General features: G+C 35.2%; 2 protein-coding genes across 2 annotated transcripts; both read left to right on the top strand.

Moving 5' to 3' along the window:
- Nucleotides 1-241: 241 nt before the first annotated feature.
- On the top strand, nucleotides 242-1,718 carry LOC121731228 (protein catecholamines up-like). The gene is made up of 3 exons (XM_042120584.1): nucleotides 242-259; nucleotides 917-1,031; nucleotides 1,489-1,718. Exons 1-3 carry the CDS (start codon nucleotides 242-244, stop codon nucleotides 1,716-1,718), a joined length of 363 nt encoding a protein of 120 aa, XP_041976518.1.
- Nucleotides 1,719-11,657: 9,939 nt separating this feature from the next.
- LOC121731013 (cuticle protein 8) lies at nucleotides 11,658-22,224 on the top strand. Its single transcript, XM_042120303.1, has 5 exons — nucleotides 11,658-11,732; nucleotides 15,258-15,368; nucleotides 16,196-16,324; nucleotides 18,155-18,334; nucleotides 22,039-22,224. Exons 1-5 carry the CDS (start codon nucleotides 11,658-11,660, stop codon nucleotides 22,222-22,224), a joined length of 681 nt encoding a protein of 226 aa, XP_041976237.1.
- The last annotated feature ends 2,162 nt before the right edge of the window (nucleotides 22,225-24,386 follow it).

The following is a 24,386-nucleotide window of genomic DNA, read 5'->3' as shown; positions in this document are numbered from 1 at the left end:
ATTAGTATGGATTAAGTATTGTAAGTTACATCTTTACATTTATGAAACAGAATTATTACAACTGTAGTTATTTTTTAAATCTATCTGTGGCTAAATCTATAGGAATTAGACAGCATTTCTATGGCTTTTACCTGAACCGAATCGTCACGCGTTCAACCGTAAAATGCTGAATAGAAAGCGATATTGTTTTGTTCGTTTATAAGAGCCGAACTGAGCTCGAATCACCATTTTGTTATCTGACATGGACTGCTCTAGATTGGTGAGTGTTTTTATGCAAGAGGTGTAGGAGGTTTCGCAAATGCCCTAAGGTGGCATTTTGGGTCTCGCAACGGAATATGTATGCCTGTAGGTCATAGGTTTACTTTTTAATATTGTGATTCTGTTTGCAGATTATGAAAACTTTTGGCTAACTTACGATCCGACTTACAGAGATACGAATCTCGACATTAATTTAAGCAAGAGTTTGATAGAAAATGTACGAAGTTTTCTAAACCCCAATATTTTAATTTTAGTTTTCAATAAATCTCTCTGAGTGCAGCAGATACTAAGATAAATGTTATTCAAAGGCATCGCAATGCCAACCATAAGACCATAGTTTTTATCCCTGTTTTTATACCATCGGTTTCTTTGTTACCTCTACACGCTTTAACAACAAATCCAATTTTAAGAAATAACAATTCGCGGGCTTAAGCCTGACTGATCAACAAAATTCGGATGCCCGCCGGAACGCACTCTGTTCATACATTTTGTTGTGGACCCCGCATTCAGAAGTCTGATGTGTCAAAATGTATATCAGCGGAGCAGGGCGTCCGAATTTTTCTGATCAGAAATTCGGATAATGTGCGGACAGGTTTTTTGTGGATAACACTTTTAGTAAAACCTTTCAATAATTATACAGCTTTTTTATATTTTACAGATAATATTGGCTTGTCTGGTGGCGGCAGCAGCGGCGTGGTCGGTCCCTTACTATCCAGTCCGGAGACCACTAAGAGTCGTCAGATACGCACCTCTACCACATCACAGAGTACCTGGTAAGAGTGGTAAAAAGGAATGAAACCTGCAAAACTGCACATTAAAGTCTGTCCGTTCCGTGACCATAATATATTTTAACACAATCTTAAACGGAAGAGGAGATAGCGTAGTTATTAAGCCACCTGCGCATCATACATATTTTTACGCTTGTATTCTCTATATAAGGTCTCTATCTAAACAGGGTGTAACAAAATTAATGATAATACTTTGGGGTGTGTATGGGGCCCCTATATCGAGTTCACTGTGATTTTTTTTTTGTAATTTGTATGAGCAAGCGCCCCAGCGCGGCGGCGTGAATTGTCCCATACAAAAGTTAAAATAGGGGACCGATACACACCCTAAAAATATTTTCATTTAGTTTTATCACAACCTGTATAAGCTTTAGTTTTCTTTTCTTTATATAGGATCCATAGCTTTATCAATGCCATTCTGAATACGTTTTCGTTTGTCTTTCAGTTGCGCCCGCGCCCACGAAATGGGATCGGCCGAAGCGCGATCACGACTTCGTCCACGATCACGATCACCATGACCACAACTACGACCACGACCACGGCCACGACCACGACTACGACCATAGGAACACGAACGGTGTCACCGGGCCGGTCCACACCTTCGTGAAGACGGACAAGAACGCCAACTACAAGTGGGGTGTCCGACACCACGTTGGGAACAAATTCGCGCCGTGATTCGAGCACTACTGTTTTATTGTTGTTGTCGTCACGTCGGTTCATTTTGTTGTATACTTAATTGTAGATTAGATTAAGATTAATTTTAAAGTATATTGATATAGCAAGTGTTCTCATCTCTGATTGCTATTCTGCGCCTTTAGCCAAGACGTATTCTCTATCGCTACTATATGGAATCATCTGAATGTATGGAACTGACATAATCCTTCGACAATATGAAGTCCGATGTCAATTTCATACATTTTTACAATTCTATACAGAAGTGATAAAAAAAGTCTTGGCCAAAGGCTCTGTTTTTTTCCAGTCCAGAATCCAGTGGTAAAACAGTGTTAATCCAGTGCTGGATAAAATGACGCAGGCACCTCTTATATCAATATAAGATAATAAATGAAAACTATGGAATAGGATTCAATTTAATTAATAAGATAAATGGACCAAAAATAAAAGTAACTTTAGAATTTGCATGCGCCTTATAAAAGACTTCAACGCGCATGGATGGAAAATTTTTAATGTTCTCGGGTCTATATGTGTATTAAATATGTGTATGATATAATAAAAATCTTAAATATAATATGTATAGTATAAAAGTAAACTATTAAATATATTTACGTTGTCTGGTACCTGTAACACAAGTCCTTCAGGTATTTGAACCACGGGGCCAGATTGACGTGGTATGAAGCGTCCATAGATATTATATTATTATAAAAAAAAATTGGATGAATGGATATTTTGAGAAATCTGTGATAATAAAGAGTATGTTACACATATTTTATACTTTTTTTTAATCTCCGATAAAAGATCAATATTATGTTACAGTCTGTCTGTGTCTATAAAACGTATAACCTTTTATTAAAGTTATTTTACTTATGGCCTGTATCACCACTTCCTGATAAGTGACGAATAGGCTATCCACCAATTAACTTGACAGATCAAGTAAAACTCTGGAATGAACTGTCACCAGCAGTATTTCCAGACCAATACGACCTGCAAACCTTCAAGAAAAGAGCGTGTTCCCTCTTAAAACGCCGGCAACGCACCTGCAGCTCTTCTGATGTTGCGAGTGTCCATGGGCGATAGTTGCTTACCATCAGGTGACCCGTTTGCTCGTTTGCCCCCTTATTTAATAAAAAAAAATGGAGAATCTGTCAAAAAAGTTGTGGATAGCCTATTCGGAACTTTATCAGAAAGTGGTAAAACAGGCCCTTAAGCCGCTTAAAATAGTATTAAATATAAAATAAATAATTTATTATTACATTATTATCTGAGTATCAAATATATTTAAAAAAAAGTAGGTATGTGTGGTACTCGGGGACAGCCGCGGCCCGCGATAAAGTTATTTCATAGCATTTTTATCAAATTATTAAATTATAGTACGATGGACGGCAACGCTGCACCGAAGTGGAAGGGGTGTTAGGTTTATTTTCGTTACGGATTTTTTTATTTCGGTCGTCGAGCTCAAAGCCCGCGATAAAAGCTATGCAATAGCTTAAAACAGTGGCTTAAAGATACAGTGAATCTTTTCTCGATACAAATTGTATCGACGTGGGAGAGCCAAGTTTCGGCACGAATGGGCCGGCTCGACCGGAGAAATACCGCGCTGTGTTTCGCCGAGTGAGTGAGTTTACCGGAGGCCCAATACCCTACCCTACTCCCTTCCCTATTCCCTTCCCTTCCCATCCCTACCCTCCCCTATTACCCTGCAACGCTCCTGCAGCTCTTCTGATGCTGCGAGTTGCTTTCCATCAGGTGACCCGTTTGCTCGTTTGCCCTTTATTTCATTTAAAAAAATCGCCGTGTTTTCGGTTGTGCAATCATCCGTAGCGCTTAGAAATACCTACTTCAGTTAGTCTTACCAATGATTTCTAGACTCCACCTATCTTGCTTATCTAAGTTAGGTATTTCACATACCTAATTATTACAAAAATCACGTAGTACATGACAAAACACAGATCGGCGATATCCACCGGGGTGCGGTCACATACTCATACTTGCAATGCTTATTTAGCAACACACATAAAGTTGGACGTTAAAAATACCTGCACTATTACAATATGACAGCAAATTACTTAAGTCTAATAAAATGTATAATAAAATTCAATATATCTACTTAGTAATTATTATTATTATGGTAACAAATCTTAATACCTAAATAGCGCACGAAATAGTTTAACTTGCTCCGATTTTTTATAGGTTAGAATAGTTTCGAAAGTCACTTTTACGGATAAAACAGGCCAAGTGCGTGTCGGGCCACGCGCAATATAGGGTTCCGTAGTAACGCTAGTTTTTGATAATTTTTGTATGGTTAATGAATGTACATTTATAACGTGTTTTACACAACTAACAACATCATCTCAGTTACGTTCAAAAGAATTTGAACGAAAAGTTCCTTTATACTTCGTCGAATACATTTTTTTAGTTGATCGAATATAACTCAAAAATGTATGGAGACTTCTCAGCCGTGATAGTTTTCTTTTTAAAATTAGCATATTTCCTACTCCCGTGAATTTTTTCACATCACTGGTAGAGGGAGGGGGGAAAATGGAAACAAAAGATGACTATTTTGTCGGCATCATTAATATGTGTATTGATGCCAAATTACAGCTTTGTAGGTCCTATAGTCTCTGAGAAAAACTGCGGACAGACAGACGGACGGACGGACAGACGGACAGACAGGCGGACGGACAGACCGAAACTATAAGGGCTCCTTGTTGAATACGGAACCTTAAAAGTGAGATTATACGTCATGATTACATGAAGACTTTAATTTACTTAAACTTGAACTTAGATTGACAAGTTGATCGAGATAAATTTCGCGACAGCAAGTAACTCAAACTCATCAAAATCTGTCTTTAGCGTATATTTTTAAACACATCATACTATCACACTAATTTATTATAAAGGCAAAAGGTGAGTATGTGTGTTGTTAGTGATTATACATATAAATTGACGTGGGAGAGCCATGCTTCGGCACGAATGGGCCGGCTCGACCGGAGAAATACCACGTCCTCACAGAAAACCGGCGTGAAACAGCGCTTGCGCTGTGTTTCGCCGAGTGAGTGAGTTTACCGGAGGCCCAATCCCCTACCCTATTCCCTTCCACACCCTCCCCTATTCCCTTCCCTTCCCTACCCTACCCTATTCCCTATTAAAAGGCCGGCAACGCACCTGCAGCTCTTCTGATGCTGCGAGTGTCCATGGGCGACGAAAGTTGCTTACCATCAGGTGACCCGTTTGCTCGTTTGCCCCCTTATATCACAAAAAAATATATATACCGTAACTATACATAATAATTATGTACTATATGTACCTGTAAGTTACCACTGCGTCGATAGGCCGTCACGTAGACATTCTAAAAAGAGAGAATTTCATTCTGATTCGATCCAAATTGCATAGAAATAAAACAATGGGGTACGAAGATTTTGGCCGACCTACCGTAGCGCTATTGTGTTTTTCTGCGTTCACGAATATATTTTTTTTTTAATATTCGTGAACGCGGAAAAACACAATGGCGGAAAGTAGGTCAGCCAGGCTCCATACAAAAATCTTCATACCCCTTTATAATATCTACTTATATAGGCACTTCACACCACGTCAGTCTGGCCCCGTGGTAAGTACCTGATGGGCTTGTGTTATAGGCAGAAAACGAAAACATATTATTTAATACATACATATATTATGATATTAAAAGGGCCGCGTATCATGAACAACGTGGTGTCACGCTGGTGTTGCGACACTCCAGCAGCTCGGTTACAGCTTATCAAGTCCCAGACGTTATATAAAGCGCATGTAATTTATTGGCAAACTGTAACTGTATCTATTGTATAAGTTGCATTGTAATACAACTATTACTGTATAAGAGTAGAACGGTATATTAAATAAGAGTTATTTAGAACGAACGCCAGATAAGGTGCATACTTATTAATGTGATGGTTAATGTATCGGTCTGTCTGTGAATATAGCCGTCTTTTTTTTATATAAAATAAGGGGGCAAACGAGCAAACGGGTCACCTGATGGTAAGCAACTACCGTCGCCCATGGACACTCGCAACATCAGAAGAGCTGCAGGTGCGTTGCCGGCCTTTAGGATAATAGGGTAGGGAGGGTAGGGAAGGTAACAGGGTAGGGGATTGGGCCTCCGGTAAACTCACTCACTCGGTGAAACACAGCGAAAGCGCTCTTTCACGCCGGTTTTCTGTGAGCCCGTGGTATTTCTCCTGTCGAGCCGGCCCATTCCTGCCAAAGCATGGCTCTCCCACGTGTTAATCGTCTATCTGTCTGTCAGTTATCTCTTTACGCTCAAACTATTGAATAGATTCGCGTGGTTATGGACATATTTTGAACCCCAGGAAAGGAAAGTTGCCAAAATCGAATTTTGGCGTAAAAAATGCGGGCAGCATCTACTAATAAAATTAGTAACAACTTATTTGGTTGACATGAACATAGATGAAACATAATTTGTTATGATCATATTATACTGCCAACTTAACGCAAAAAGATTATGATTGGTTAAGGAAGCAATACACTTTCGCTCTACGGAAGCTAGTAGGTTCTCAGTAGTTAACTATAACAATTACCATAGACTAAAGACTACAATAATACCGGATGCGATCAGAGACAATTTAAAAAAAAATTGAAGCACATGCAAATGTCAGTTCCTTAGGCACTTGCATAAAAACCGGCCAAGTGCGAGTTGGACTCGCCCATGAAAGGTTCCGCAGCAGCAATAAGGTTTATTTTTATGAAATTAAAAGGTTTTTGATTTATTTTTATATTTCAGTTGATTTAATGAAATTTAATTTAAGGTTTACCGTTTATGACGTATAAGAAAACTACGAGCTAGATCTCGTTCAAACCAATTTTCGTTGGTAGTTTTTCATGCAGTTTTATCAAAACCTGTCGAAACGTTGCGCAGTTACAGGTAACATGGTGGGAAAATAGGTTACATATATGTATGTAGAAATATACGGTTCTTATGGATCACAAAATAAAAAATAATATCACGAAAATCGAGGGGTCGTAGTAACGTATTTTTTTAATACGTATTTTTTTTAACTGTGTCAAATTGCATTAAAATTTCTTTCTACATGAAGTCTTGAAAAAATTGTCTTAAATGAAAGTCATGAAACAAATGAAGTTTTTTTTAATAATCAACACATATACAGGGTGTAACAAAAATAAGTGATAATACTTTAGGGTGTGTACGTGTTCCTTGTAGAGAGTTCACTGTGAAAGTAGCAGCGCTGAAAGACCAAATTTTTTTTTCACTTTTGTATGGGGAAACTCGTGACGCTCGCGCCCTTGTCCATACAAAAGTAAAAAAAATTTTTCGTCTTTCAGCGCTGCTACTTTCACAGTGAACTCTCTACAAGGAACACGTACATACCCTAAAGTATTATCACTTATTTTTGTTACACACTGTAGAGCCAAAACATAGACTTTGAAATTAGGGTTGAGGAAAATCTTACAGAATCTCACCAAAAACTAGGCCTTTAAATTCGTTGTGGATGATTTATACAGTACTAGCTGTCCCGGCAAATATTGTTTTGCCATAAAAGGATTTTCCCTGTTTTCCTGCTTTTCTCTTGAAGTTTTTTCCGAATTTTTTTTTCTATAGACCTCACGGAGCCCGAGACCTTTCCAACGAATGCAAAACCGTGGAAATCGATTCGTGCGTTCTGGAGTTATAGCGTCAGGAAGGAAAACCCAACTTATTTTTATAGATTAGATTAGATTTTCAGAGCAAAGTAACCACTTCTCAAATACTGTGCCTGGGATAAGATTTTTAAATGTCAGTGTGGTTGCCCAAGCGCATACGGCATTCTCGCAACACAGTCGGCCTAGTCCAGAGGAAAGAACTAGTCAATACGTCTGGAACCAACTATGTGCAGGTTTCCTCACGATGTTTTCCTTCCCCGTATGAGTGTCCGTATTATTAACATAATAATACTTGAGATCAGAAAATGTTTCATTGGTTCTCGCCTCCACCCGGGATCGAACCTGCACCCTCTGCGAGTGCGAACCAAAGGTCTACCCATTGGGCCATGGACTCTCTTAAAATCTCACCAAGGGGGTCAAAAAATCCTCAAAAATGCCTCACACAATTAATGGACCGACCTTACGAGTAAGTACACTCTTTTCCCTTAGTGCCTATTCAGGGCATATTTCGTGATCCCGTCGCAATCGTTTCGATACCGAAACCCGATCGAGCGGGATTCGAGTTACTGTCGGCCGTGAACTACTTTTCACATATCGCACGGAATGTCAAAACGCACATGAAACTCTCGGGTTCAGTGGTGAAAGTCACTGGTTCGAATCCTGGCGAGGAAATATAACAAAATAAATATGTTAGTATATACATAAAAATGTTTTACCAAACTGGTATTATAATATAGTTTTCTAAATTCTAGCTGCTAAATATTTATAATATACATTATACTTGTTAAACGCAGTTTTTTCGGGACATTATGGATCATATTTTCTAAAAATATAATATATCCCTTTTAAAATATTAATTTCTATAACAAAATGATAGAGTTAAAATAAAGAAATATTCATTTTTTAATAATTTACAAGCTACTTAAAAATGCTGTCGAAAAGATGGGTGTACAGTACCGTAATTTTTATAAGAATTTATACAACTTTAATTAAACTTAATAACCTAAAATACCACATGCATTCATAACAATAACTATAATTAAATTAATAATTATTACGTTAGTTATGCTACGTACGGCTAACTATTACGTATAATGGTATAATATAATTATGTTTGTAATAAATATAATATTATAGCAAAAAGACTGCCAATCTGTTGATTTCAGTAATAAGTTTTAAGTTTAAAAGAACTTCTAACTTTTTGTCTAACAAAAAATTAGGATAAACCATAAAGTTAATATACCTAGCGGAATAGAGAAACAAGGGCATGTGCAAGAGAGATGTCACTATCAGTAACACTGCGTGGTAGAAAGAGACGTGTGATACATGACAGCAGCACTCTTTTTCTGACATCCAGTCGGCACGTGCCGCACGTTGACAATTTAATCTCATAGAAATCATGTTCAATCATGCTTGTGTAAGTGTATACGTACACATATTTTTACACACAGATGAAACCAATTTCGGTTTCGTTTGACAGCTCGAGATTGTTGCTCTATTCCGCTTATAGGTATATTTGCTTTACTTATGGGATAAACCATGTGTCGGGTTATTGAAGAAACTTCGAAAATGCTAGCCGATTTCAATAAATGGTGGATACATATAAAAAAAAACTATCGCCGAAAAAAATAGGTAACTTGTTATACCACCAAAATGTACGTTCCCGTTAGATTCACTTTCGTATAGACAAATTCACAGGCAACATCTAGTTAACATAATAATAATTATTGTATAACTGTAGTTATTCAACCTAACCCACTTCTTTGCAGTTTAAATCATAAAATAATTTGAAATTACATTTTTTCAGTTTGATTTATCTGACGTAATTTTAGGTAACACGATTAGTTTTGCAACAAAACTTTTTTTGAAAATAAGATCAAAAATTATAAACAGCGTTTTAGATGCTCCTTAAATCAAGCTTGATTTAAATATTAACTTAATTAATAAAGATTCATTGTATCTTTTCATAAGTAAAGTAACGTAAATGTGTAATGCATTTTACATAAAGTCACAATATTTTATTTTTTTACCCAACGGAAAATTCAAAAAAAAAAAAATCTCCACAGCCGAACATATAACCTCCTCCTTTTTGGAAGTCGGTTAAAAAGGAGAAGTGATTTTGGGAGCCTATGCATATACTAGCTTCTTAACATTGACATGGTTTATAGGTCTTTACTTCTAAACTACTGAACTGATTTTTATTGACAACGAAAATGAAAAAACGTGAAATTCTCCTCGCTAATATCACCTAATATCGCGAATTACAGAACTACAATGAAATAAGGTGGCAAACGAGCAAACGAGTCACCTGATGGAAAGCAACTTCCGTCGCCCATGGACACTCGCAGCATCAGAAGAGCTGCAGGTGCGTTGCCGGCCTTTTAAGAGAGAATCGGGTAAAAGGGGAGGGTAGGGATGGGACGGGAAGGGAATAGGGGAGGATAGGGAAGGGAAAAGGGTAGGGGATTGGGCCTCCGGTAAACTCACCCACTCGGCGAAACACAGCGCAAGCGCTGTTTCACGTCGGTTTTCTGTGAGAACGTGGTATTTCTCCGGTAGAGCCGGCCCATTCGTGCCGAAGCATGGCTCTCCCACGTAAGAGTTAATATTGTCATGAGGGTTTGTACGTTAAGCAGCTCTTCATTTTCATAGATTCCATCAAATAATAATATTATAGACACTAGAATAACGTTTATGACGGAATAATATTGTAGGATATTATAGGATACTAGCAAAGGCGTCGCCAGCCGATGGCGCAGGGGGGGGCAAGTTGACTTTGGCTAAGGTTCAGAAACCTACCCCAATTTTTTGGTGCTCACATTTTTTTAAATTACCAGATTTTAATATTATAGTGGTCGTTGTTTGCATTATATTTAGCAACTTTTTTAGAATCTCTAGGGGGGGGGCAGCTGCCCCTTCCTGCCCCCCCCTTGGCGACGCCCTTGGATACTAGATGACGCCCGCAACTCCGTAGCGCCAAAATTCGTAAATCGCGCAGGAATCGTACATTTTTCCGGGATAAAAACTATCCTTATACTGCCCTTTCGGGATTCAAAATATCTCCATGCCAAATTTAAGCAAAATCCGTTCAGCGGTTTGAGCGTGAAGGGGTTACAAACAGACACACTTTCGCATTTATAAGTTAGTGTAATATTAAGTATGGATTATAGGATGTTATAGAATATTATCGGATGATATTGTCAGAAAGGTGAGCGAGTCAAGTGTTAAACTATCTCTTTCGAGTGACATTTAACGACATAAGTTTTAATTGCCACGCGCCAAAATAGCCTTGTTGATTTGCCAGAAGGGTTCCGTCTAGTTTATTAATTAATCGTGACAGTATAAACTTTGGCACAGATTTTTGGCCTTCGGGTATAGGCGTAGCCGATTGTTCATGTATAAGGCTAAATGACAGCTGCGCTAACTAAAATTAATGGCATATAGCCTGAATAGGCTTTACCTAAGCTGAAAATTGAATATGGTTTTGAGTAGTTCATTGTTGAAGAATTGGTAGGAGAGTTGTATAAAAATATGGGTGTAGGAATTGATATAGCGGAGCATAATATTATATTATACAATCCATTGCAAAAAGAGGGGTGTTATAAATTTGACGTGTCTCTGATTTTGAATTTGAATGTGAGATTTACGAAAGAATCTTCACTGAGACTCTATTATTTTATCTTTGTCATAATATTATGACTGAATATTAAAAAATAAGCAATATTTTTCCATAATGTAGTTAATCAATAATGAGTACTTCTCTCTATCTCTCATTACGATTTTTGAAGACTAGGTACGCATGTATGACCCACCGTAGCACTAAACTGTTGCTACCTACAATATTTCTAATATCCGATACTAATGGAAAAGAATAAAAACAAATCAATAGTTGACATAATATATCATAAGCTACATTATAATTTGGGTTGTAAGACATTACTGCTGTTTGTCCTATATCTAAAAAAGTAACTAACGGTATTTAATTATTTTACAAAACTAATTTAGATACCTTATTTATATAGTAGAGCATTCTTATAAGAATAATCTTATAAACTCTGTACACAAGAAATTACAAACAGGTACATTAAGTAAACTCACATGTGGGTCACCTATTTGGGTCTAGAATTACTGAATACTAATAAGACTATGCACTAGATCTGCCTCCTTCCCTCGCCTTAGAAGGGGTGCCTCTATATAAAGTGAGAGTGGCCTACCATACCCACATTGCTGTAATTTCGCCGCGCGTGCTGTGTTTTTTTTTTAATTGAGAGCCAAGTGTGTGAAATGATTCGTCGGTGTATATTGTTGGCTGTGCTCGGCTGTGCCTTCGCCGCACCGCAGTACCAGATTCAGGAGCAAGTTAGTATTTTAAAAAGTAAAATATTTTTAAATTTCGAATTATCAGCACGCATTTTTTTCTTCGTGGATTTGTTGTTTTAAATTTGGAATAGTAAACGTGAAAAGTGCCATTATTATTTATTTGATTCAGTCAGTGATATTTTAGATAAAATTACGACTGATTAAGTGCATAAATTCATCATTATTGTCAACAAAATAGAGGTGTTAAAATAAATGCTCTCACTTTAATTTCAATCTCGGTAGGGCTGGATAAAAAAATAATATTCCAATAATAAATACAATCGAACCTACGCCCTCCAAGTACAAAGCAAAGCTCTAAACTACTAGTAATTAATAGTCTACCACAGACGAAATCTTTCATCTGTAAAGAAGCTAATCTCTGAATTAATTAACATCGTAATAATTTAAGATACTTATTGTAAAATCGCTCGTTTTTTGTGTGTGTGAAAAAGGCATGTCAATAATATTAAATATTTATGGACCAAATATTTTGCTCATATCCGCAAAATTGTAACAGACTTGTGCGCCTAAGTTTTTGTAATACATAGGTACCTAGTGAAATAGACAAGTTGGAGAAGCACGTATTCTGTCAGAAGAAAAACACACAACGTTTCTTATTAATTATTCGACAGTATATATTAAGTCTATGATTATTACGTTACACGCACTACGACACTACTACTAGGAAAAATGACAGATTTTTGAGTGACAAGTCAATACATACGAATTATACTCTTTTATTTATGGTTGAAGTCTGTTGACAACAAGTTGACAAATTGAAAATGGATTATTGTTTTTTTTGTTTAATTTTAGATACTATTAGACAATGCTTAAACTGCCAGTCTGAGATCAGCTGAGTCCCAGAGACAAGAATTGAAAAAAACTTTGATGAAGTCAATATTTTTACAAAATATAGGTAGTAGTCCTAATGTCGTTGCAAGTAAGGTCGAATTTCGACCATTGGGCGATCTCTAGTAACTTTAATTAAATGAATAGTTTGGTCAATAATTATAAAAAACAAACGCCTTACATGTGTTTATGTCAAAATCTTCATTAAATTAAAGTTAAGTATACATTACATCTTTCTGAATGTGTCCGTAAGTCTGTAAATTTTTCTGTGCAATGCAACCATTGCATTAATATTTAATTACATCTGAAGCCTGAATTTCATCTCGCTCTACATTTAGCGTTTAAAAGTATTGTATGCAATCACATGCTCTGGGTCAGACTGTTACACAATATTAAGTAATTCAGTACAGTCATTAAATGTGTAACATGAACTTGTTTATGATACGATCTTAGTGCCGTTACTACACAATAGTAAAGTAGACAGTAGAGTAACAATCGTCGGGAGCATGCAAGACTTCTCTAAAACATTTAAAGATAATTTTCTTTATACCACCCCTATGTATGAGAACAAATATCGCGCATATAAATACAGAATATAATTATAATAATTAATACTGTACTACTAGTAAATAGTAGCTGCCCCGGCCAAGTTGTTTTGCCATAATATAAAGTATTTCGCCCATATTATTTTATTGAAGTGACTAAATAAATATGGTACCAGGCAACGTCCATCGCTATCCCGTCGCACAAACAATGGCCGCCGTCAGTCTCGAGTTGTAAAATTTACTATTATTATACAGACCTACTGAATATGCCTAATATAAAATTTGGTAAAAATCATTAAAGTGGTTTCGGAGCAGTACGATAATTACTAACATTGGGACACAAGAATTTTATATATACAAGATTAAATAGTTTAAAGGATTGTCATCTTGTCTGTCATGTGACTTTTCCAATGTGCGAAATATCAATCAGACAGAAACAGATAATTTATAGATATCCGCAGCTCAAATATTTTTATTAGTAGCTAAGGGGGTAAAAGTTAATTAGTTATTGCGCGAGTATGTACAGCTATTTCTGCATTAAACAAAATACGGCTATGTTAGTCTACTGTGTATTTTCATACTGTGGTTACTTCTTGTAGTTTAACGATTCTCCATTGACTTTCTCTTCGCATGTTCCAAGCTATAACTATAACAAATATGTTCCTAGCCGGTTCCTACATAAAGTGCTTCCTAATTGGGACTTACAAAATTCATAATAATTATGGTCCTGGTTTTTACTTACCCACTAAGTGGACAAAGCTTCATACACTAAATCTCTAGAAATGGCCATCAAAATCATAATATCATCAATCATCATAATTTCTGTTGTGTTAAATTAGAACAAAATAACTTCAAGCTTTTTGGTAAACTAGCTGTTGCCCGCGACTTCGTGCGCGTGAACGCATAATATTCAAATCCAGACTCTTTATTATACGGACTTTTATTTAAACTTTCAACCCCTATTTCACCCCCTTGAGGGTAGAATTTCCAGAAACGCTTAAACACGTATCCATTCATTTTTAATCAGCAGCCCAAAAACAAACTTTCATGTTTTTTTTTTTTCATTTTTTCATAATCGGTCCATTCATGTTTCTAACTTAAGAAATGACGCACTTTCATTTAAACTTGCAACCCCTATTTTACCCCCTTCGGAGTAAAATTTCCAAAATTCCGTCCTTAGTGAATGTCTACTTAATAAAACAACCCTACTCACCAAATTTCGTGGCTGTAACTTTAATAGTTTTTGCTCAGCATAATGAATCAGCCTGTCAGTCAGGAAAATATGTTATTTTATAAGTATACTTACTGCTTATTTTTACATTAGCGTTACTAAGAATGCCTATTCAAATCAAGCTAGGTATGAGGATTTAATTTAATATTAGTTTTATATAATTAATAACCAAAAACTATGAAGTACCTACTCATTTATAGATCTCATGTTTTGTAAGTACTAAGTCACGTCTAATTGTTTTTTACCTACTTCAAACTTTCCACGCATCATTCATATTTAAATTTCAGCAGACCTCCAAGCAAATGAGCTATAAAATTTGCATGTAAAGTTTTTTGTTACATTTACTCAATCTTTTATTGTTTTATGTCGTGCTGTATGACCCTTAACTATGTGGGTCAAGTGTTACCTAATGACAAATTAACTTAAAGTTGCACTCCTTTTTAAAACTGATATTGTTTAACTGTGATGTAATTTTTTTGACGTGCGTGAGTTACTATGATTTTACCAACAATATTGTTACAAGTAGTTAGAAATTGAAAAAATAGCGGTGGTATATTATATAATAATATCTAATAAATTATTTTTTGCGGGTCCCAGGACATAAATATATTTTGTCTTTCAAAGGGTTTTCATGGCTGATTAGTGGCTACCAATCTCGAGTCGATCTTGCCAACATAGGTCATGGCTCATGCGGCATGCCGCAGCAGTGTGTGATGAGCCAAATGCCCACAAAAACTCTACTAAAAATACTACTGACACTCCTACTGCCTTAAGCCTTAAACTAGGCAGAGGCAAGTGGAGAGCCCTATCCCGGAAGCAAATATTAGTGGTCGCGTCCCTCAGCCATGAGAATACGACTAGAAAGAAGAAGATATCAAACTAAGTAACTCTCAATTTCAGCAGGAAGAAGGCATCCCACCTCATCTGCTGAGACAGTACATCGGCGCCCAGGGCCAGGCACAAGCGCAGCACATACCACGACCGGCGCCACAGCCAGCACCAGCTAGACTGGTGAGTAGACTAGTCATTTTATGGTAGACCTTACGCACAGTCATATATTCGTAGATTCTACATACATAGAACTCCGTTGCACCAAAATTCGTATATCGCACGGAAACTGTACATTTTTCTCGGATATAAAGTTACCTATCCTATATTGCTTTTCGGGACTCAAAGTATCTCCATATCAAATTTCAGCAAAATCGGTTCAGTTGTTCGGGCGTGAAGAGGTAACAGACAGACAGACTTTGGCATTTATAATGTTAGTATGGATCTTTAAAGTCAACATATTCTACAAAACATTATTCGCAAACCCTATTTGAAGATTAGAACACAATTAATTGTCAACAAGGATTGGCAAATTATGTTAATTTGTGATTGGTGTTGCGTGTCACGTAGCATTAGCTTTAGTTTTATTAGCGAATAGCTGTCCTGGCAAAAGTTGTTTTGCCATAAAATGATTTTCTCTGTTTTCCTGCTTTTCTCTTGAAGTTTTTTCTGAATATTTTTTTCTATAGACCTCACGGAGCTCAAGACCTTTCCAACGAATACAAAACCGTGGAAATCGGTTCGTGCGTTCTGGAGTTATAGCGTCAGGAAGGAAAACCCGACTTATTTTTATATATTAGATTTCTCTTAATTTTGGAACACGAACATTCTTTTTAGAATCTTCTTTTCCTTGTATACAAGGAAAAGAAGATTAGTAGTTGTTATAGTAACTAAGTCTAGCTAGATCCTATTAGCATTATATTCTAATTCGCATATCAAATAATATAGTCAATAGCTCTTATTAGAAAAGACACTAATATATCATTTAAGTATTATCACAATTGTTCCAGCCCTACAACGTCCAGGGGGAGGAGCAATACCAAAGACAGCAGTACCAGCAGCCGCAACAGCAGTACCAGCAACCCCAACAGCCGCAGTACCGGCAACCGCAGGAGCAGAGGGAACCGGAAGACTATGACGTAAGTATTGTCACACCACATGTTGGTCGTTGGATATGTGATGTGTGGAACTTGTGTTTGTCAACCATCCAAGAAATTTATTCATAATCAGTTGACGGATCTAGGCTATTTGGTCGGATTATTCGTCGGTCGGTCAATTATAAGGCGCAATCTGTCGGCTGAGTTTGACATTCGACCAAATTACGTAGGTCCGCCATCCGCCTATAATTGATCAAGTTCTCTGACAGTAAAAATTAAGTTTCCATTAGTTAATAGTGATGGAGCTCATATTTACCAATTAATAAATAAAACATATTTATAGCATTAAATTCAGAAATATTATAAATTGTATTTCCATAATATAAATTGTGTCCATGTCTAGTAGCTCCATGATGACGTATGCTTAACACAAGGAACTAATTTAGATGAAATTTAGTATGAAGATATCTCAAGTCAGAAAACAGATGTAGGATAGTTTTGTCTATGGCAAAATTGACGGTTCCTGCGTGATAGAGGAGTTTCTACGCGGACAGAGTTGTGGGCACATAAACTCAAGTCAGTTAATAGACCCAAAATGTAGTGAGGATGAACATAGAAATACATAATAAAAGCTTCCTCAAATATTTGTAGAGAAATTAATAATGACTCAATCTAGTGCATGTCGCTATGTTGATCTAGATAACTTCCACGTTAGTTATTGGCAGAACTACTTTTCACCGTCGTGTCATTGCCTTATGTAGAGTGCTAATTATGAAGTATAGGTAATTTCCAGTTGGAATTCTTTTCAGGTTATTGGCATAGAAGTACAACTTCTGGTTTACCTTTAGAATCTTTGATTTTTAATTAAATTACAGATGAGTTAATATTTTCTACGTACGTATTTACTATTTTATAACTAAGTTTAACAGTAGCTCCTAGTTTTTTTAACAAAACACTTATTTAACAGAATACTAATAAGAAATTAATTAAGAAAGTCAATTATAAATGCAATTCGTTCAATAATTTCCAAAGCTGCCACATAATACTGTCTAATTAGCTATTATTAATATTGATGTTCCCGTATCTCCAATTACCTACTAATTAATAGTAATTTTATATCGTCATAAATTACTTATTGATAGCATTTGCCGGAAACATAAACATATCAAATAACGATATCGTAAACTACCGACTTGTAAACCTACTTATAATATTGATACTTTATAGTGTTTAGCTATTTGCCTTTGACAGGAACGTTATGTCAACCACATAAGGATCATTCTCATAGAACCCCTGCAGTTAACTTGGAACTATGCTAAGTGTTCGATACGTTGATCTTACATTCACCGAGGTAACTTTCACTGAGTCTCGGTCACATAACGACTAGGAACAGGGAGATTCTGGTATATATTTAATGTTTATTATGTAATTTGCTGTAGCAATTACTGAGTTATTAGGTTACATCGTCGATATATAAATAACTAATTAGGTGTACCGCAAGGCGCAGTATTAGAACCAAAACTTTTGGTTTTATTTCGTACCTATCTCTGTAAATGGATATTGCGCGTATTTTAATATATACAGTCACTGCTGTCGCTTATTATTATTTTGTATTAAGTTTTATAGTTTTATTTAAAGCGTATTTTAATAAAAATACGCTTTAAATGTACTTACAGTAAAAAAATCCTCTTGTATAAGAAGGTAAATCATTAAAATGCTAAAATTATATAATATCTAAAGTTTAGAATACATTGTTAGTCTTAAACCACAAACTTCTAAATGAATTTTATAACCTTTTTCATTTATGACAAAAGACTGATATTCTATTGTGACCTTTCACATCTCTTATCTAACATCATCAACAATCCACAGCCCAGCCCATCCTATCAATTCGGTTTCGACGTCAACGACGACCAATACACCAATTACCAGAACCGCAAGGAGCAGAGAGAAGGGAATGTGATTAAGGGCTCCTACTCCGTCGTCGACAGCGACGGCTTCATCAGAACTGTCACGTATACCGCTGACCCGAAAGAGGGATTCAAGGCTGAGGTAAGTCTAGTAACTGAACTTTATGAGTGGAGATGGAATTAATGGTTCAGTCCAATTCATGTTCTTGTACCGATTAACAATTGTACAAACAAATATCTAAAATCTAGATCAATAATTGGGTAATTTTCACGAAATTCCGAAATTCGGCTATCTTAAAATGACAAAAAATATTAAAAATTTTTGATATTTATTTTAAGTGAATTTGATAGTACTAATGTAACTAGAATTTAATTATGTAGTGGTCCCAAAAATTGACGCGTTTTATGAAAGTTATGAGGACATTAAAAAAAATCAAAGTGAGGGAATGACAATTAAAGTGAGGGAATGATTATTACAGAGTACAAGTCATGAAGCTTTTTAAATAAAATTAGTTTTCTTTCAATAAAATTTTTTTATTAAATGAAATTTTTTTCTGAAACAATAAGTAAGATTAATAAGTAATTCTAGCAAATCACAAAATCATTGCAGCACTTTGGCATAACTCTAATTTAAACTTATTTTTATCTATTATGGCACTTAATTAAGGCTTTTAATTAAATAACAATGACAACAAAATCCTTGCTAACTTAAAGATTTATCTAACAGCATTTTTAATAACAGAAAAACTTCTTATTTTAAACTTTAATCTCATAGATAAAATGAATGTTTAGTATCAAAATCAACAAAACAAAATCTATAACTTAACTGGCTTTCTTCTAAACAAAAAATACTTCTTATTTAGTAGGTACTATTAAAGAGTGAAATTACCTACTTTTAAAATTTGTAATCCTAAACGATTCAGTCTCAAAGTTACAAGTCTTAATCAGATATTTTGAACTAGTCTAAAAAAACTAGTCTTTTATAAAATAACAACCCTTACTGATTAATTTTGGAGGCTCAATTTTCCTCAGAATGTCATGCCAGGCATATTACTGTTCATCTCTGATTTTAGGCCATTTCCAAGATTTAATTCCTCTTTTCATACACTTTACTAAAGCGCCTTCCTCAAAAACTGATATTATTTCCCCTGGGTGAAAATTTTCGTCCCATTTGATAAGTACATAATCACTAATATTATAAGTGATATTACTGTCCGTACAAATAACATCATTTGACGAATGTCCATCATCATAAGATTTGTTACGTGTTTTTAATTCAAAGGACTTTGGTTTTTCAATGTAACGTTTTGAAGATTTGTAATATCCCATGTTTACACTTTTCTGCACATTCATAACATGAAAGACTTCTAAATTCCAAGACATCATTACTGAAGACAAATTGACGAATTTTCTGGGTTCCACGAAATGTAGCAATGATGGTTGACTGTTTGACTAATTCTTCTATCTTCGCGATAGTAGCAGTGGTAACTTCAAATAGCTTTATTGAAGAACATCTTGCCAACAAAATTTCTTTAAGAGATTGCAAATTTACGATGTCCTTGCCTTCAGCCACCGCTTTATCAGCTGTTCTTTTTAATGTGCCACCTACACCATCAGGAGCACCTTTGCCATGGCCTGGTTCTGAATAATTCCACGCAAAAAATGTCGCACCCGGAAAAAAATCATTTATATGATGATATACTAGGTGAAACATGAACTTGTTCTTGTACTGGTTGACAGGACTATCACTGAGCATGTGTATTCTGTGAATGCCATTTTTACGGAATCTCTCTTTTCTTCTTATTTCTTGTTTCAGTCTTTCCTGTAATCTAGATATTCTTGCATAAAGTATTCCTCTACGTCTTCTGAGTTGCTGCCTTCTCCTATTAACTGCCAGATTTCTTAATTCATCATTATTTTGTCCAGGTCCTGGGCTAGAAGGTGGTGTCTCATCTAACAGTCTTGCTAAATTCCTTCGCTTTTTCACTGCTTTGTCTCTATATAATTGGCTATTTTTCTTCCAGTTTTTCCTTTTTTGCCTTCTTTCTCGGGAACTCATTGCGGATATAGGTTTTACTTGACCTTTTTCTTTTTTTTTTAGGTATTTAATTCTTTCTTTTTCGCGAAGTATTTCAAGTGTTACAGGATCAGCTTTCATTTTTTCCCTGCGCTTTCGGTCATATTCTCGCTTTTTTAATTTAGCTTCTTCTTTGCTTATCTTCTTCTTTCTTGACATTTTTTAACCTACAACAATATTGCAGCAATGAATTCAAGTATTAATAAAAGCAAACAATAAAAAAAAAGCCAGTTAGCCCACCGAAAAATCATTCCCTCATAATATATTATCATTCCCTCACCATAAATTTTTAGGAGGGAATGATGGTGAGGGAATGATGAAATAAAGAATAACCGTAAAGAACTCGTAACATAACCTTACTTTTAAAACAATTTTTCTGCTTGAGGAAATTACTCCCAAAAGTCATCTTATCTGTGCAACTTATAATCAGTTATAGTACTTACCTTTTGTTTTTTTAGAATGTGATGAAATGACGATCAAAAAGTTTATTTAACAATAAAATTAATAAAATCTTTTTGGAGCGCACACCCGAACACAATCACAGAAAATTCGCCATTTTGATAAATTGACATTAGTGCCAACTTTCAAAAACTAATGGTAGCGTTCGTATTCTATTTAAAATGCGTTCATAATTCAACTGCCAGTAATAGTGTGAGGGAATGATTTATTTTTGTGAGACGCATATGAATATTCAAATTTTTAACGCGTTTATCACTTTGTAACGCTAATTTCGGTTTTTCCCATAAATTTATAATATTTTTAAACAATCCAACCTACTCGAATATGATTAGAATGATTTTTGTGTTTTTTTGGTAAATAAAAATAAATAAAATTGGTACTCGGGACACAGTGAGGGAATGATATTAGGAACATTATGGTTGTGCATTTTTATTTATTTATTTATACGGCTCTAAAATCTTATGTGAAACTTTTAGGTATAGTTATGGTGATTGTATAGAAACATTAGTAACATCCATTTCTTTGTTGGATTTTTCTATAAACTCCAAGGACAAGAATTTCGGAATTTCGTGAAAATTACCCAATTATTATTACTAGAGCCTTGTGAAAGTAATTTTACAATGTGTTACATGAAACTTTATTGATATTGTGTTTGAGATTTATGACTACCTTTTGCCCTCCTTTTTCATGATCGGTTCCGCCTTAAAATCCTGTAAATTAGTAAGTAAGCATTAAATAACTCCGAGTGTGGCGCGACAGAAAAGGTCCCTCACCGGGAGCATTCGCGTATAATGTAACGTTATACAGAGTCGAGCATTACATCAGTGAGGCAGGAGAACCGAGCATTACAATGCGCACCTTGTAACGATAAATGATATTTTGATATAACTTGTAAGTTGTAACCCTAGCGGAATAGAGAAACAAAGGCCTGAGCAAGAGAGAATATGTCACTATCAGTAACACTGCGTGATAAAAAGAGACGTGTGATAGATGATAGCAGCACTCTTTTTTGACGTCCAGTCGGCATGTGCCGCACATTGACAATTTAATCTCATAGAATTCATGTTCAATCATGCTTTTGTAAGTGTATACGTACACCTATTTTACACACAGATAAAACCAATTTCGGTTTCGTTTGACAGCTCGAGATTGTTGCTCTATTCCGCTAGGTATAGTAACTTTATGGTTGTAACCTATAATTAGGTACAGGAGGATGCTCGTCGGTCCGGGAGGTAGTATTGTAAGGTAGTTCTCAAAGTCGAATCTATAATGCCTTCTACTTGTTTACTAAATAGACTGACAATTTCCAGGTGTCGAGACAGCCAACAGACATCGTGGTGAAGGTCCCCACACCGAAACCACAGCTGCAGCAGCCAGCCCAGCAGCAGATTCCTCAACAGCAGTACAGACCGCAACCGCAACCACAGCAATACAGACCGCAACCTCAACCGCAACCGCAACAACCGCAGCAACAGCAGTACTACCGCTACGAATAGTCAGACATAGGAACACGACTTATGTATATTAATTTAAGACATTATGTATCATAGAACAAGTTGTTATAAGGCATACGATGAAAGCCAAAGCGCAGTGAATTGTGTGCACCCACACATAATGGGTTGCAACTTGCAAGTATATCTGCAGTTGATGCGGTCAAGTCCTGTCTTAAAATATTTTGAAGAACCTAAGGAAAATGTTTAACACAGTGGTTCTTAACCTTTTAGTCATGAGGGACCATTTTACCAAATGTTTGTTAGCCGGGGACCACCCGGTTGGTTTACCTAAACTTAGGGTTGTTTGAAAAGAAAATAAGCACAACTTTATAATTAGCACTCATTTTTTTATTTGGCACAAATCTAAAAGTTACTTTTAATGGGACTTTTGTGACTGCATAGTGCATACTCTTTAGTCTTTACTTACTTCTGAATTCTCACATATTATTAAGATGGCTTCGCGGATCACTTGGAATGCCTCCAGGGACCACCAGTGGTCCGCGGACCACCGGTTAAGAATCACTGGTTTAGCAATTGGTCGAACATAAGTTTGCTAATATTTTAGATAAGTGACACAAAAACACTTGAGACGCCTCTAGTATTGCAACTGTTCATGAGCTCTTTCCATCAGGCATTAGGTTGTTCGTTTGCCAACTAATTTACAAGCTTCATTGAAGAAAATTTATTTTATGTCAGCCTTATTTTGTCAACATCTCATATATTTTATACTAATTTAATCTACTTACATATACTTATAGTATAATATCACACATCATATCAGAAAAATCGTCATCTCTGTTATCGTATTTTTCTTGTTATTTGTTTGCTCATATTAAACATAATCTGTTCGATGTCAATTTAGTATATTACTTCTATTCATGGTGTTCTATTATATTATCATTAGCAATATTTATGTAAGTGTCATTTAAAACAATTTCATCATCTTTATGTTTTATTGTTTTAGAAACATCATTTATCTCACCTCCATATATTTTTATTTATTCTATAGAGTAAAGACTATACCTAATATTATAATCTTTGTATATTATCACATATTTTGATACTCGGTTTTACATATTATCATTATTGTTGTAAACATGTTTTTGATCTAGTGAAAAGATCTGACGTCCTACTATATAAGGCTACTGATAAAATAGTTCTATAAGTAGGTATATTTTAGGTTCAATTAAATCTAATGAAAATAAATTAATAAAATATTTTTTTATATAATATCATTGTTTTCATAATCATCATTTTTTTTTTGTTTTCTTGATTTTTTCCCTTTTTTGTATATTTCTTAAACATAAAGCTTTCTCGGGTAGGTATTATAATATTAACACAATAATGAACGTCAAATAAAATAAAAATTATTAATATCTAAACTATGGGGACAAAATTAAAATAAATCACATATTATATTAAAACTTTAATGTTCTTTGATATATTCGTTGCATCATTAAAATTTAAAAAATAATTTAAATAATACATAAATGCAATTGTAACTAATCTGAGAATAAATATTTAAATAATTTAACAATAATAAATTCAGTCTATATTAGTTACTATATTATTATTTTAATACGTTAAGTGCCTGTTTCACCACTTCCTAATAAGTGCTGGATAGGCTATCCACCACTTAACTTGACAGATGGAGTATGGAGAATTTGTCAAAAAAGTTGTGGACAGCCTATCCGGCACTTTATCAGGAAGTGGTGAAAGAGGCCCTAAATGTATACAACGGGATTCGTTGAGAGATTCTTAAGTCATGGAAAAGTAATATCAATTTAAAATAAAACTTGCTCTTGAAAAATGCAAACGCAGAATGATTCAACTTCCTTTACGTTTTCAATTCTACAATGAATAAATTAGTACTCAATTGAAGTACAAGAAAACAGGCTTTAATGATAAGTAAATGAAATTTCCTCTTATAATTTTCTAAATGCAGATTTTTCTTAACAACCTACTCTTTACAACTTAGAATAACTTATTCATTCTTCACTCGAATCCTACAAAATAAAATAATTTAGGCTAAAGTATTGAGTTACGTAAATCTTGCCTTGAAATGCTTAAAAAAATATTAGCATCTATGATCTATGGACGGATTTATTATGAACAACCACAGTTCTTTTGGCGTCAAATCTTAAAACAATAAGTAAGCATATTAT

Source organism: Aricia agestis, chromosome 10 (genome assembly GCF_905147365.1).
Source record: "Aricia agestis chromosome 10, ilAriAges1.1, whole genome shotgun sequence".
Lineage (NCBI taxonomy): Eukaryota > Metazoa > Arthropoda > Insecta > Lepidoptera > Lycaenidae > Aricia > Aricia agestis.
Note: the sequence above shows the minus strand (reverse complement) of the source record. Positions and strands in the feature narration are given on the sequence as shown.